Source organism: Dendrobium catenatum, unplaced genomic scaffold, assembly GCF_001605985.2.
Source record: "Dendrobium catenatum unplaced genomic scaffold, ASM160598v2 fragScaff_scaffold_133, whole genome shotgun sequence".
NCBI lineage: Eukaryota > Viridiplantae > Streptophyta > Magnoliopsida > Asparagales > Orchidaceae > Dendrobium > Dendrobium catenatum.
The window spans coordinates 12,387,339-12,401,386 of NW_021318595.1; the positions used below are offsets into that span (position 1 = coordinate 12,387,339).

Consider the following 14,048-nt stretch of genomic DNA (forward strand, 5'->3'; position numbering starts at 1 on the left):
TTAGTTTGTTAGACCGACAGGCTTACAGAGTAATGACTCTATTGAAAATCATTGGATTTATTTGGTTTGGTATTTATCTTCTTGATTTAAGGGGGTCTTGGATAAAATTGATTATATATATATAAATAATAAAGTTTAAATGTGATTGATGATTCATATATATAAATATGTACAAGCTTATTAGATGTTGTAGTATATGAATGTTGATTTAAAAGTGCATTTAGTTATAATTTGTCATGAACACGAATCATGAACAACATTGTTGAATCAAAAACCATCCTTGGGTGATGCCCTGGCCCTACTTGTAGGACTAGTTAGGAAAGTGTAGAACAAGAGAGGAAGGGATTAGCAAGTACAAAGAAAAAGCTATGAAACTTTATATCTTCTTTGTGAATAAAAATTAGCATAATATTTAAAAAATGACTCCCAACCTCGTATTTTTAAGTTAGGAAGACTAAATAAGAGGCTACACCTAAGGAATAATAAAATAATACATGATTTGATTATTATAAACATATGTATAGGACTATGGAGGCTACATGTGGTTAGTTATCTCTAACCTAGGTAAGACACCTCTAATGAGTGCCTTCAGCAAGTAGATCTAACAAGTGCCTTTAGTGATTGTCTCTAGATGGTTAATCCAATGAGTGAGGTTTTGGTTAGATTTAAGTTATTATTATTAGGTGGATGAGTGTCTCCTGCTTACTTAATATATGCTCATATGCTTTAGGTGAGTTCTTATGAGGCAAGTGCCTTAATTACGCAAGTTCTTCTAAAATGAGTGCCTCTAAGGTAGACCCCTCTAGGTTTGGGTGGGTTCTTCTAAGATAAGTGCCTTTGAGGTGGATCCTACATGGATGGGTTAGTGGTATGGGCAAGTTTGCTTAATATCCATTGATTCATCATAGAGGCTTCTCTAATATATGTAAATAACTTAAATCCATATATTATGGTATATATTTAGTTTCTTGATTCACTTGTACCTTTTTAGAGTGACTCACTAAAAGAGCTAGATAATTAAATAAAGTATTCATTAATTTCACAAACAAGTATAAGTGAGAAAGAAAATATACATGACTATCATTAATAAGGAAATGATTATTACTTTTTTAATTCATGGGACACTTCTTTCTCAAAAAGGGTGGCTAAGTCGATCTAAAATATGTGAATAATGTTTGTCTACTAAAGCCTTAGCAATCACATAGGAAGTGTCCCTAAGTGAATCAAGAACACACTTGGGGTGGGGGGGGAGTGCGGATGTGGGATATTTCATTTTTTTTATGATAATGGTAGTATTAATCTTAATTCATTGTAAAATATGAAGTTGAATATTTGATAAATAACTTTTAGATACAATGAAGGATAATTATGCTGAACGTATGAAGAACAAAGAGTGATATAATGAAAATAACATAAGTCAATCCATAAAACCCATGCTATTCCCTAAAAATTTGAAAAATTTTAAAGTGATAATTTGCATGGACATTTGTTAGGTATTTGGTTTGAACTTCAATTTTATATTTGTATCTATAATGTACCAAATCCAAATAATCCTAAACACTAGACATACTTTGCCAAATGTGACACAATCATGAGGGACAAAACAATACTTTTAATTTTAGAAATTAAAAATGAGAAAATTATAATTAATAAAAAAAACTAAATTCATATAGTCAATTACTTATACACATTAGCACATAAGAGGTCAAGTTAATTGAAATTTAAAAAATGAAGATATAGTTATTATTATTTTTATTTATCATTTTAATGTAATAATTAACTATGTTGACTAACTTAACTCTGAGTAGTTTTACAAATAATTGAAATTTGAACCATGCCATTTTGACTAGTGAGTTTATGCTCACCATATAATCCTATTAATCTAATATATTTTCAAGTGATATGATAAAATTATGATAACTTGTTGGGCCATTTCAATGATGTAATAAATACATGAAGAGGAGGCAAAAATCATGGAGCATCAAGGATCCACGGACTAAAGAAAGAAAGATCTATGAGAAGATGAACTATTACTCATGAAGAGGCCTACAATGCTTGAGCCATTATCATATATTGCCTAAGTGCTAGTTCAATTAGTGTCAATGAACCAAATAATTTGGTGCCATTATTCAGAATAAATGACATAACATATGGCGCTTATGCACTAAATCATAGCCTCTAGGCATCATACTATGATGAAAATTTTGCTATAAGACAAGGAATTAGTGACTTGGCACCGCCACACACCAATTCTTATGTGCCATGACATAGACATTTAAAATTTTGAGGCTATTTTAGAAAGATGAGGAATTAGAAGGTTGTTTGAGGGTTTTACTTTAGGAGTTGAAAAGGGAAAATTTGACGTCAGATGAATGAAAGTCATTGAAGTACGTGCTATTTGATGGAAAAAGAAGTTGATTGGAAAACCATAAGGACGAATAATTCAAGGTTATTTTGGATATAAAATTGCAATAGGTTATATTATTTTTCATTTCTCTTAGTTCTAATTATTTGGTATGATAAATTTTATGAGTTTCATGGATTGTATTTCTCAAATCATCACGAACAAATTTCATTTCTAGGTTTATGGTGCAATCAAAACATATTCTTTAATGAAATTTTCAGATTTTGTGGGTTCAAATTTATTGATTATTTGATTAATCTTACACTTAATTAAGCTATTTAAATAGTTATTAATCAATTTAACATTCTACAACATTCAATGTCTTGTAATGGATAAATTAACAAAAGTTCTTGTTTGAAAAGGGAATATACTTAAATAGAACTTACGAACTTATAAGAATGAAACTATAAAACAATTATTTTGATTTATTTCATATAGAAATTTAGTGAACTAATGGAAGGGATTAAGTTTTCTATTTATCAAAAAAAAAACTTAGTAATTCTCGATCGATAATCCATCATTATCATATATTTTGTTCAAATCATGAAGTAGAAAAGTGTGTTTACTAAAATCATAAATCTAAAATTTTCTCCATTTAAGTTATGTTTACATTTGTGGTTATATATTTAAAATTATCTTTTTAGTTTAATAAAATTATTTGTAATATAAATTAACATTTTATTTTACAAAAAAAAAAACAAATTTTGATTTTCCAGGGGATGATTCTCTACTAATATTAAGTTACTTGTTTGGCTTATTAACTTTCATATCACATTAAAATTGTCAACAATAGTATACTACCACCAAAGCAATTTTATCATAATATAATTCAAATATTAATCGAGCAAGTATACCCAAGAAGGCATAAATAATGTAATATTATTTATCCTTAATGTAAAGGCTTGCTAATATTCGTGAAAATTTACTCATATATCATGATTAATACATCAGCTAGGCTGATTGATTATGACTTACCTTAATGAAAGGGGTGTAGGAAACACTATATATTAACTACATTTTTACAAAATATAAAGTGCATTTCATTTTATTGATCTTGAGAGAGCTCATGCATTAACTTTTAGAAAAAAAAAACTTAATATTGATTTTTATTTTATAAACATTTAATTAGCTTTATAGAATTAAAATTTTCATTAAGTGCCTAACAATTTTGATGATTCCAAAATTTTAAATATCAAGGGTAAAGATAAACAAAAATGTAATTGCAAAGTACAATTTGGAGGGGGTAGAGAGAGAGAGAGAGAGAGAGAGAGAGAGAAAGTTGAGGAGGTTTTTTTATATAGAAAATTATGGGGGATTCCCCCACATTCATTAAATGAAAAAAAATATATATACATAAGCCTCCAAAGGAGGCAGAAATAACAAGGAAAATACTTAACAACTAAAGGTTGTACATAACAACCTAAAAAATTATCAAAATGATAGAAAAATTAATTAAAAACAGATTAAATCACCCACAAGACTCAAGAAAATCAAGCCTTCGTGCAAAAATTATTCTCTCAGGAAAAGCCTCACGTGGTTGCCAAGGCTAAGGACCCTCCATTGGAGGCAAAGCCAAAAATTACATAGTATTAAGAGTGTAATCCCAATATAAATACAACATAGAACAACCAAAATCAACGATGTAATTAAACAGAGGACATGATAGAGCTGAAGGATGAAACAACAATTAGGTAATCGTCTAGAAACAATGCTATGAAGATCCCAATAACCAAATTTGCCTCCAAGGTTGCCAATCAAAGAGATGACTATCTAGAGAGGGGAATGAAGGCCACCACATCATTGTCCAGAATAACCCTAATAGACATAAATAAACACATCCATAAATAGCAACAGGGCATAGAGAAGGCAAGGCACCCGCAACAACATACACAAAAGCTAAAAGATCCATAGCAGAAATGCAACATAACCAGATAAAATAGAACATAAATAATAATAAAAAATTAAATTGCTTTCATAATTCTTCAAAAGAGAAATTTGGCTTTAATCAATAACACAATAGTATTTAAACAGGTATGAGAATGACCATACCTTATGCTATTATGCTCATGCCAAATGTAGTAGATTGAAGCACAAATGGCTAAATAATAGTAAAATTCATAATTCTTAGAAAGGTATGAACAAAAAAAATAACAACTCCCAATAAGATTTTTTTTATAATGTTAAAGAAAAAAATCACATTCATAAAATATGTGGGGAATATATTCATCGCAACTGTTGCAAAGAGGGCAGATAGGATTAGCAGGGGTGTTCATTAAATTAAGTTGATCAGTAGTTTTAAGTCCACCCACCAAAGCAAGCCAACTGAAAGAAGAGAACCCCAAACAATATCTTTATGCCAGATAAAATTGAAACAATCAACCTCTTCATAACTTTGATAACAATTGAAAAGAAAGGTTTTAAAAGTAAGATTTTTATTATTATATCATAAAGGAGAGTTAGAACTAGCATTGGAATACTAATAACAAAAATAGAGTTATGAAGAGAAGGGGGTAAAGCCTGAGGTAAAGACCAAATCCTAGCAGATATAATATTAGCCACATTAGAATTAGAAGGGAGAACAACAACAAAGCCAGGAGATATCTCAGCCATATATTTTCTAGCACACCAAGGACCCCACCAAAGAGCAGTACTATTGCCAACAACAATGTTGAAGGAAATATTTAGTTTAATCAAAGTAGCCACCTTAACCAAATGCTTCTAGAAGGCTGAAGTTTTCCCATAAATAGGCTTCGAGAAAGAGATATAAGAGTTCTTAAACCAGCAACTAAGAATGGAGTCACAAGAGATGCATTTCCAAATCTAAGAAGAAGAATAAGCATAGATTAGAGCAAAAAATTGAAGGAAGACCAAGACCACCTAAATTCTTGGGTAAACAAATTTTCCTCGAGGACATAAGATGAAGCTTTTTGCCAATAATATCACCATGAAAAATGAATATGGCACAACACTTATCAATAAATTTGCAACAAAGGCAATTGAATTCCAAATACTAAACTTGATAAACTAAATTCTAAAAGCGAAAGATAAAAGTTTTGCTTTTCAACCCTCTAACATATTAGTAATTTTATGCAATAAGGGAGAGAAGTTAGCCACTCTAATTAAGTCTCATGGTAGTAATGGGAATACCTAGATATTTAAAGAAGCCATCCGTCAGAGAAAACCTAAGTAAATTACAATTTCCTTGGTTAACACTATCTTTAGAGAAGAAAATTGCACTCTTGCCATGATTTATACTATGCATAGAAGCATTTTTAAAGATAAGCAAGTTGTCCGCTAAAATTCGAGCATTATCTAAAGTAGCTTTACCAAAGATTAGTAAATCATCAGCATAAAATAAATGGGAAATGAAAGAAATAGCCTGTTTAAAGCCTTGAAAAAGAGAAGTTTCATTGCAATTATCAATAAGATTAGAGAAAGCATCCAAGATGATGCAAAAGATATAGGGAGATGAGGGATGGCCTTGCCTAAAGTCAAAGGAAGAATTGAAAAACATGTAAACTCTCATTATAACAAATGGAAAATGGAACATCATAAATGCAAGCTTGAATCCAAGAAATAAAGGACTTAGGGAATCCTTTTTGAAGTTCCCCATGAAAAAGAAAAGTTCTAGAAACAATGATAAATGTTTTAAAAATATCAATCTTGGCGCAAAATATTTGGACTTTCCTTGATAATTATAATTAGAAAGGATATTAGAAGCAAGAATAATATTATCAGTGGAAATTCTTCCATTGATAAACCCAGATTGACTAGAGTGAATAATGTAGGGCATGATACGTTTGAGCCTCAAAAATAAGATTTTGGCAATAATTTTATAAAAAATGTTACATAAGGAAGTAGGCCTGAAATATTTGATATGGGAGGCATGAGGCCCTTTGGGAATAAGGGCAATAATAATGGTCTTTATTTATTTTAAGGAGAAAGGATGTGAGAAAAAAATTCTTAATGACCTTACAAGCCTTATTGCCACTAATATGCAAAATTTATTGTAAAACTCAAAGGTGTAGCCATCAGGGCCAGGGGTAAAAGAGTTAGGATTGGAGAAAATAGCTCTTTTAATATCATCATTAGTGACAGGAGCAATTAACTCGGAGATAAGATGAACAAAGATAGTAGAGCCAACAAGGAGATTTCCTTGGATGTCAAAAACTTTAGAAGTAGAATTGAATAACTTAGCAAAATGAGAGATAAGGGTATGACTGATATCAATGGGGGGAAGAAAATCTTCCATCATCAATAGTAATACTCTTAATAACAATATAATTTTGTGTTACCCTAATTCTGTCGTAAAGAAAATTTAGATCATCCTTATCATGCAGAATTCACTTGGTCTTGTCTCTTTGGATAATCCAGGAGGCCAAGGAGACATGGTGGAAAGAGAGCTTTTTCATTAATAGAGTTCGACTAAGAATTGAGAGACTAAGATAAAGGGTTACAATTAAGTAAGTCCAAATAGTGTTTTTGTTGAATTTGCAAATTAGAGACTTTGGAAGCAAGAAGAGATGAAGAAGACCAATGCTTAAATTTAATCTTCCTTTTAAGATTAATAATAATAATATACCAAATATTAATAAGTTCACCATTTTAATTCAAAGAAAAAGAAAAAAAATAAGAGCATCCCAATAGTTATGATAATTAGACAGGAAAATTTTAAACATAAATCTATTATTAACAGACACATTGTTATTAAAATCTAAAATCAAAGGGGAGTGATAAGAATATAAAGGGCAATTAATGACTTTATAAAAAGACAAAGGAAAATTCTTTAGACAAATTATTCACCACCACACTGTCAAGTTTAATATGGATGGGATAATCAACCCTATGATTATGCTAGGTGTAAAACAAACCAAATGATGTCAAATCATGTAGAACATTAATAAAAATCATATTGATAAAGGTCCAAAGCATACTAATGGCCACAGGGTGCCCCCAACCTTATCATTAGGATACCTGCAACAATTGAAGTCACCTACAATAGCCCAAGGTTTGGAGATATCACTCTCAATTCTAATAAGTTACTTCTAGAGCAAATCTCTTTCATAAAGAGAATTAGAAGCATAAATGAAATTTAAATAGTAGAAAAAGCAACCATTAAACCAAATTTCCCCATGAATAAATTGGCTATCAATGCAAATATCAATAAAGTTAATAGAAAGAGAATTCCACTTAACCTAATGTATGACCATGAGAGCTTAAACCAAAGTTATTACAACTATTCTCTATTCTAAAGACCATATGAGAAGGTGAAAACCAAGCATTGTCAAGAGAATAATTAAGGATCCTGGCTTCCAAAATATAGATTAAATCAAGTTTATAAAAACCTGCAAGATCCTTACACATCATAACTCTATCAAGGTTATTAAAATCATAAACATTCCAAACAGTAATGTTAGATTTAATCATTGAGTCTTTCTATTTTGTTTGAGACCCTTTTTGTCATCCCTAGATCTAGTATTAATGGACCCTTGAACTTGCACAGTAGGGACCGAGGCTACAACAACCATGGAAGCTTCAATATTATTAAGTCAATCAAATTTATTAGAGATGTGCAAACATGTAGAATCTCCAACAAAAGTTGGAGATGCAACATAAGAGGAGGGGGGATCCCTAGAAGGAAATTTTAAAATAGGAATAACAATAGGGATGTCTGAAGAAGAGGAAGCACTCTCTTCATTTAGTAGGGGTTTATCAAGAATATGGTTTACCACATCATTTTTATCAGTGAAAGAAGGATTAACTGTAGAAACTTTATTATGAACCGTAAGATTGCCCTTATCAAGGTCATTAAAAAATATAGATTAAATCAAGTTTATAAAAACCTGCAAGATCCTTACACATCATAACTCTATCAGGGTTATTAAAATCATAAACATTACAAACAGTAATGTTAGGTTTAATCATTGAGTCTTTCTATTTTGTTTGAGAGCATTTATGTCATCCCTAAATCTAGTATTAATAGACCATTGAACTTGCACAGTAGGGACCGAGGCTACAACAACCATGGAAGCTTCAATATTATTAAGTAAAACAAATTTATTAGAGATGTGCAACCAGGTAGAATCTCCAACCAAAGTTGCAAATGCAACATAAGAGGAAGGGGGATCCCTAGAAGGAAAGTTTAAGTTAGGAATAACAGCATGGATATCTTAAGAAGAGGAAGCACTCTCTTCATTTAGTAGGGGTTTATCAAGAATATGGTTTACCACATCATTTTTATCAGTGAAAGAAGGATTAACTGTAGAAACACTCACAATGCCCTTATCAAGGTCATTAAAAATCTGCTTAATAACAACACTACTAACAATAAGAATTATAGCATCTCCCAATACTCCCATAGAATCATTCATAAGCCTAGAAGGAGCAGCCTCTTTTCAAACAATTATAAATTCATTGGACAATTATTTTTTTACAATTTTCTCACTAATTTTAAAAAATCTCTGTAATAAAAAACTATTTTTTAGAACTAGATTAATTAAGTTACTTCGATCAATTTTATAAAATGTAGTCTAAAAAAAAAAAACTTTAACTTAATTTTAAGAGTAAGAAGCTCAATTTTCTAGCATCCAAAATGAGTAAGAAGTTCCTTAAACTTCCTCATAATCTGTTAAATTAGTCAAAGTTTGAAAAGATACACATACTTATTTTTTACAGAGCTAGCTGGCTGAGGCAAAAGTCAGTAGGCAGAAGAAAAGAGGAATTCTTAAGGTTTTATTCTGTAAGGTCCTTTTCAAGGAATTGAAAGATAAGAACCCAATCGGTTCCTTCAACTTCAACAGCCAATTCCGCAAATCATTCCACCAATAAGGAATCCATCTCATCAGCAAGCTTCACAGCTTTCACAAATCCAGCAGGAAATTGAGGAAAATAGCATTAAAAACACCATAATTTGATAGCAGTATTCTGAACTTTTTTAATACAACAAAGTGGATTCAATGGTAACAAATTATCCCACCACCCTCTCTCATTTGCTCTCTCTCTCTCTCTCTTTCCAAATTACATCTTACATGTGGTGTTGAGGCATAAATTGCACCACAGGATGACATTAGCCTAACAAAATATCAGAACAGCTACTAAGCAAATTCTTAATAATAATCAATAACCCAAGTAGGGGAGAAGGGAAAATTAGAAGGAAATTATAGTAATTACTTAAATCGTCAGTTTTGATCATTCTATGACCATTCCAAGCTGATCTCGCTCTATATATACAAAGAATTCTTGCAATTCGACTTCAAACCGATATGATTAGAGCTCAATCTTCATGTGGGGTATGGACAACTGCCCTGTAAAGATCATTTACAATTATAAATTACCTTGAACGGCTATATTCATAACGGTTAGAACATCAAACTGTAAAATAATTACCATGAAAGCTCTGAGAGGGGGCTCCAATCTCCTGGTTCTGTCCAAAGCTTGATTGGAGAACAGTATTGAGTTCATCATCCCAAAGATTCTCAACCTGTAAGAGAAATAAAATAAAATTAATATCAAATATATCTCTGAATGGGTTCCATATTACACTTGTAATTTGTTTTACTAGCACTTCAGTACCTGAGAGGCAGAACTTCCAAACATATCAAGGGATGATTGCATGAGTGCAGCTTGATGAAGAATAGAATCTAATTGACCAATTGAACAATGGGTGTCAATTCCATTTGCCAGAGTAAAAGGTATAGGGCTTTCCTCATTGGACTGGTGACCAAAATTAATTGAAGCAGATAAGTTTTCCATGGGGTAAAGTGAGCTTGAGAAAGAAGCATTTTCTTGGTTCAAAAGAGACTGTAAACAGAATCCATGTTTAGGAAGCATATTAGCTAAGGCTTCATTTGGGACTGCTTACTTATTGCTTCTTAAAGCATATTTTTAATTAAAAAAAATTATACTAGAAAGCTGCTTAAGAAGCAATAAGAAAGCCGTCCCAGCCAAGCCTAAATTGGTAGTAAATAGACGAGATAACAGTTCTTAACCTCTTTGGCGAAGAGATTTTCCAAGTTGAACTCAAGCCCGGGATTCACTGTGGCTAGCTTCATTGAAAGAAACTACAGCAAAAGACAAGGAAATAGATATAATCATAAGGAAGAGATTAAATAAAGTACAATTCATATGCAACTCAGATCATTTTGTTCTAATATTTTACCTCAACTTGCCGCTGCAATGCCTGCACATAGTTTATAATCTCATCAAGCATGAGAGCTTTTCCAGTTATCTGTCAGACAAAAGTTCATCAAAAGCAAATTATTAAGTAAAAAGTGTTTCCATTGACCAAATATTAAATTTCAGACAGCCTAAAGCATAATTACCTTGTTGCAACCTGGCACAAGATCTTGAAGGAGCTTCATTCTCTGGCTGATTTTCTCTCTTCTAACCTGCAAATAGTGGCAAACACTGCCCATAAGCTCAAAGAAAAGATGTCAAGATAGGATTTTTACACATAAATACTGGCAAAACATACTCTTTCTGCAAGACTATGACTATCTGTTGCTTGGCCTCTTCTTGCCCTGACATGGATGTAATCTTTGAAAGGCTCAGAGGCCTTTGTTCCATCATCCTTTCCCTGTTTCTTCTCATCAACATTCTGTTCTTCTTTAGGCATACCACTATCCTTTTCAATTTCAGTACTCTCCGCAGACCGGCTTTTCTTTGCAATTAAATCATTTTCAACTGTCACCTATAAAGAGAAAATTCTCAAACTTTAAATATCATCCCAAATTACAGAGCGAAAATTCTCACAATTCCAAAAACCACACCTTTAATTTCCTCTTGGCTGCTGCTTTCCTCTTCTTCGCACTGCTCTCTCCAAGAACGGATGCTGGATCCGTCACCGATGAGTCCTCCTTACCACTTCCAAATTCTCCATCTCCCATCTCCAGCTGCATGCGGCTTTCCTTAGCTTTTAGGCAATGGCCACTCGAAACCCTAGAGGGCTTACCGGCGGCCTCCGAGACGCCGGAAAATGCTCCATAGTTGGCTGAACTGAAGCAAGAGTACCTCGCCGCTCTCTCCGCAAACCCCGGGTCTGCAGGAAATTGCATCAAACGGTTGACATGCATGGAATTGAGGGGATTGCCCATGAAGCTAGAGATCTCGCCGGAGGCGGGCAAGGGAAAAATGGGGCTCAATGAATCCATAGACTGGTTCCAATTAAAGCTCGAGAGGCCCAAAGCCGGACGAAGCTGATCCGGCGAAGGCGTTCCGCAGTTCATCTCCGTCGACAGACAAAGTCCCCTCCTTTACCAAACAGTGATGGCGGAGAAGGCAGAGAGAGAAGAAAATGCCGAGATGTTGAAGACCGTGAAGAGAATTTGGAGCAAGAATCAAGGAGGAAAGCGAAAAGGAGGACCTTTAGAATAGGGAGGAGAGAGGGTGAGGGGGTGGGCTTTGAGCCTTTGATAGATTGTAAAAAAGGTAGAAGACAGTGGAGAGAAAATAGATATATTTACGATTATGCCCCTGCGTGCAGATTTTGATAGATTTTTATTGTGAAGAGATAACGGGAATGGTCTCCTCCCAAAGAAGTATATGCCTCCCTCGATTGGATAGAAATTAATATATAGAGGCACAACAAGCACTAAAAATTATACAGTAATAAATTATATTTTTAATATATTTATTTTTAAAATATTTTGAAATATCACGTGTGACATTAATATTTATGAAGGTCATTTTTTAATTTAAAAAAATAATTATTATATTCACAATTTCAATATACAATGAATTCTTTAAGAAATAAATATATTAAATCTTTTTATTAAGAAATATTTAATAATAATATATTATTTTATGAACTTTGAGTAAGATACTCTTGACATAATTTATTAATTCATAATTTTATATATTTATAAAATAATACATAATTTTAAGTGCTTAGAGTAAGATGTGCTTAACATATGTAATAATCTCTTTTAAAAAAGAGAAAAGGGTTGGAAATGAGGTGTGGTGGTGGACTGAGGCAGTTGGATTGAAATTAAAAAAAAAACAAAAGGAGAAAAAGATGGAAGAGTACAAAAGATTAGGTTAGTGATCATTTCTCTTATTAAACCTTTGAATTTTTAATAATAGAGTAAAGTTTTAAGGGAGATAATTTAAGAAAAAATATATTATTTAGAATATTTGATTAAAATTTTTATCAAGATGAGTTTTAAAATTATTACTTTTAAAAAAAAATATAAATTAATTTTAATTATGTTATGTATATTATATATATCATAAAAAAATTTAATAATTAGGAGTCTCATTTTGATTAAAATATATATAAGAAATTCTAAATTAATTTTTTTTAAAAAAAAATATAATTACTTTTTAGCTTTTATGAGTTTTAGAAAAAAGCTATCAAAATTAGTCGAGTGTTGAAAAAAAATTGTAACATTTTATTTTAGTTATATCCACAATTTGACTTTAAAATAATTTTTTAATAGCTCCTTAATAATTAAAAAAAATGATATGGAAAATGTAAACTATGAAAACAAAAAGTCCTATTAAAAAGTGTGAATAGTTGAATATTATGTGTACTGTGCTTAAGGTAAACATATCTTCTTTGAGAAAACATTGTTAAAAAGAACTAGAATTTTTCATAAATGAGATTTTCTTCTACTAATTATTGAAAAATGGTTATTAAATAGGCAATTTATTAATTTAAATAACTTATAAAATATTTATAATTTGAGTTAATTCATTTATCAAGTAGAAAAATCAAACCTTTAGTTATTAATTAATATCATTAATTTTTTATCTTGGATTTTTGTAAGGAGAAGTTATCACCAAATTTTTTTGTTGACTATTTTTCTAAAATAATGGCAAAAATATGAAAAATTAAAACGTAGTTTGTGGATATATATAAGAGGTTGATATTAATATAAATGATTATAACTAATAAGATGCTTCAATTGAATATTTAAGGAGAGAGATTTTTTCTTTTTAATATTTTTTTAGGGGAACTTTGGTGACATTTTTACACAATTATAAAATAAAAAACTTTTTTTTTTTTATTAAATTCAATTAGAGAATAGGGAATAAAGCTAAGGCAAAGTTTCTTAACCTCTTGGTTTTGGACTCTTTCTAAGCAAATAGAATAGCCTTTGAAGGCTTTTTAACTTTCTTCTACACCCTTTCATTGCTTCATGTACTATAAAGTAGTAAAAGAACAAATGTGATTTCTTATTTTATACAAACTAATGAAATATTTTAACTCCTTCCTAATAATAAATGTTAGAAGATAATTTGTTTTATTCCCCCATGTTTATTTTTAACTACTACATTCTTTAACAAATGCTACTATGCATTAGGGAAGCCACATGGTTTGAGCCTTATGATACAAAGGTGTGGTCTTCCACCAACACCACTAACTTTCCACCATCCTATTTAGTCATAGATCTATGCAATAAACACCCTGAAATCCTTATTACAGGCAATATAATATTCTTTTAAAGTCTGATTTAAGGGAGAAACGGTATTTACTTTTTTATTATAACTCAGTGGTCATTAGTTTGAGGTATAAAAATAATCTCTTTGTAATAGAAGGATAAAATTATTTATGTTAAACCTTAATAGACCTCTACAATCTCATTTTTATAATATTTTTTGATTAAAAAAATGAATAATTAGAGATGGAGGTGCATTATGCAAA

General features: G+C 31.1%; 1 protein-coding gene across 2 annotated transcripts; it reads right to left on the bottom strand.

Annotated features, from left to right (window-relative positions):
- Positions 1-9,279: 9,279 nt before the first annotated feature.
- On the bottom strand, positions 9,280-11,928 carry LOC110104725 (transcription factor bHLH49-like). Of its 2 annotated transcripts, none has more exons than XM_020833954.2 (8): positions 11,173-11,928; positions 10,878-11,093; positions 10,726-10,791; positions 10,563-10,631; positions 10,393-10,464; positions 9,977-10,117; positions 9,791-9,884; positions 9,280-9,708 (listed from the first exon to the last, which is right to left on the bottom strand). In XM_020833954.2, exons 1-8 carry the CDS (start codon positions 11,626-11,628, stop codon positions 9,671-9,673), a joined length of 1,152 nt encoding a protein of 383 aa, XP_020689613.1. In that variant the 5' UTR covers positions 11,629-11,928; the 3' UTR covers positions 9,280-9,670. The 2 variants fall into 2 exon arrangements, with proteins under 2 accessions (XP_020689613.1, XP_020689612.1); XM_020833953.2 differs by having other exon boundaries at positions 9,977-10,204.
- Positions 11,929-14,048: the final 2,120 nt, after the last annotated feature.

Bases quoted from the DNA above. Each gene is read 5' to 3' on its own strand.
- LOC110104725 (XM_020833953.2), bottom strand. From the start codon at position 11,628: ATGAACTGCGGAACGCCTTCGCCGGATCAGCTTCGTCCGGCTTTGGGC. The intron at 10,792-10,877 runs GTATGTTTTGCC...CACTATTTGCAG, and splicing joins GTCATAGTCTTGCAGAAAGA to GTTAGAAGAGAGAAAATCAG. The intron at 9,709-9,790 runs GTAATTATTTTA...TGATCTTTACAG, and splicing joins CCCCTCTCAGAGCTTTCATG to GGCAGTTGTCCATACCCCAC.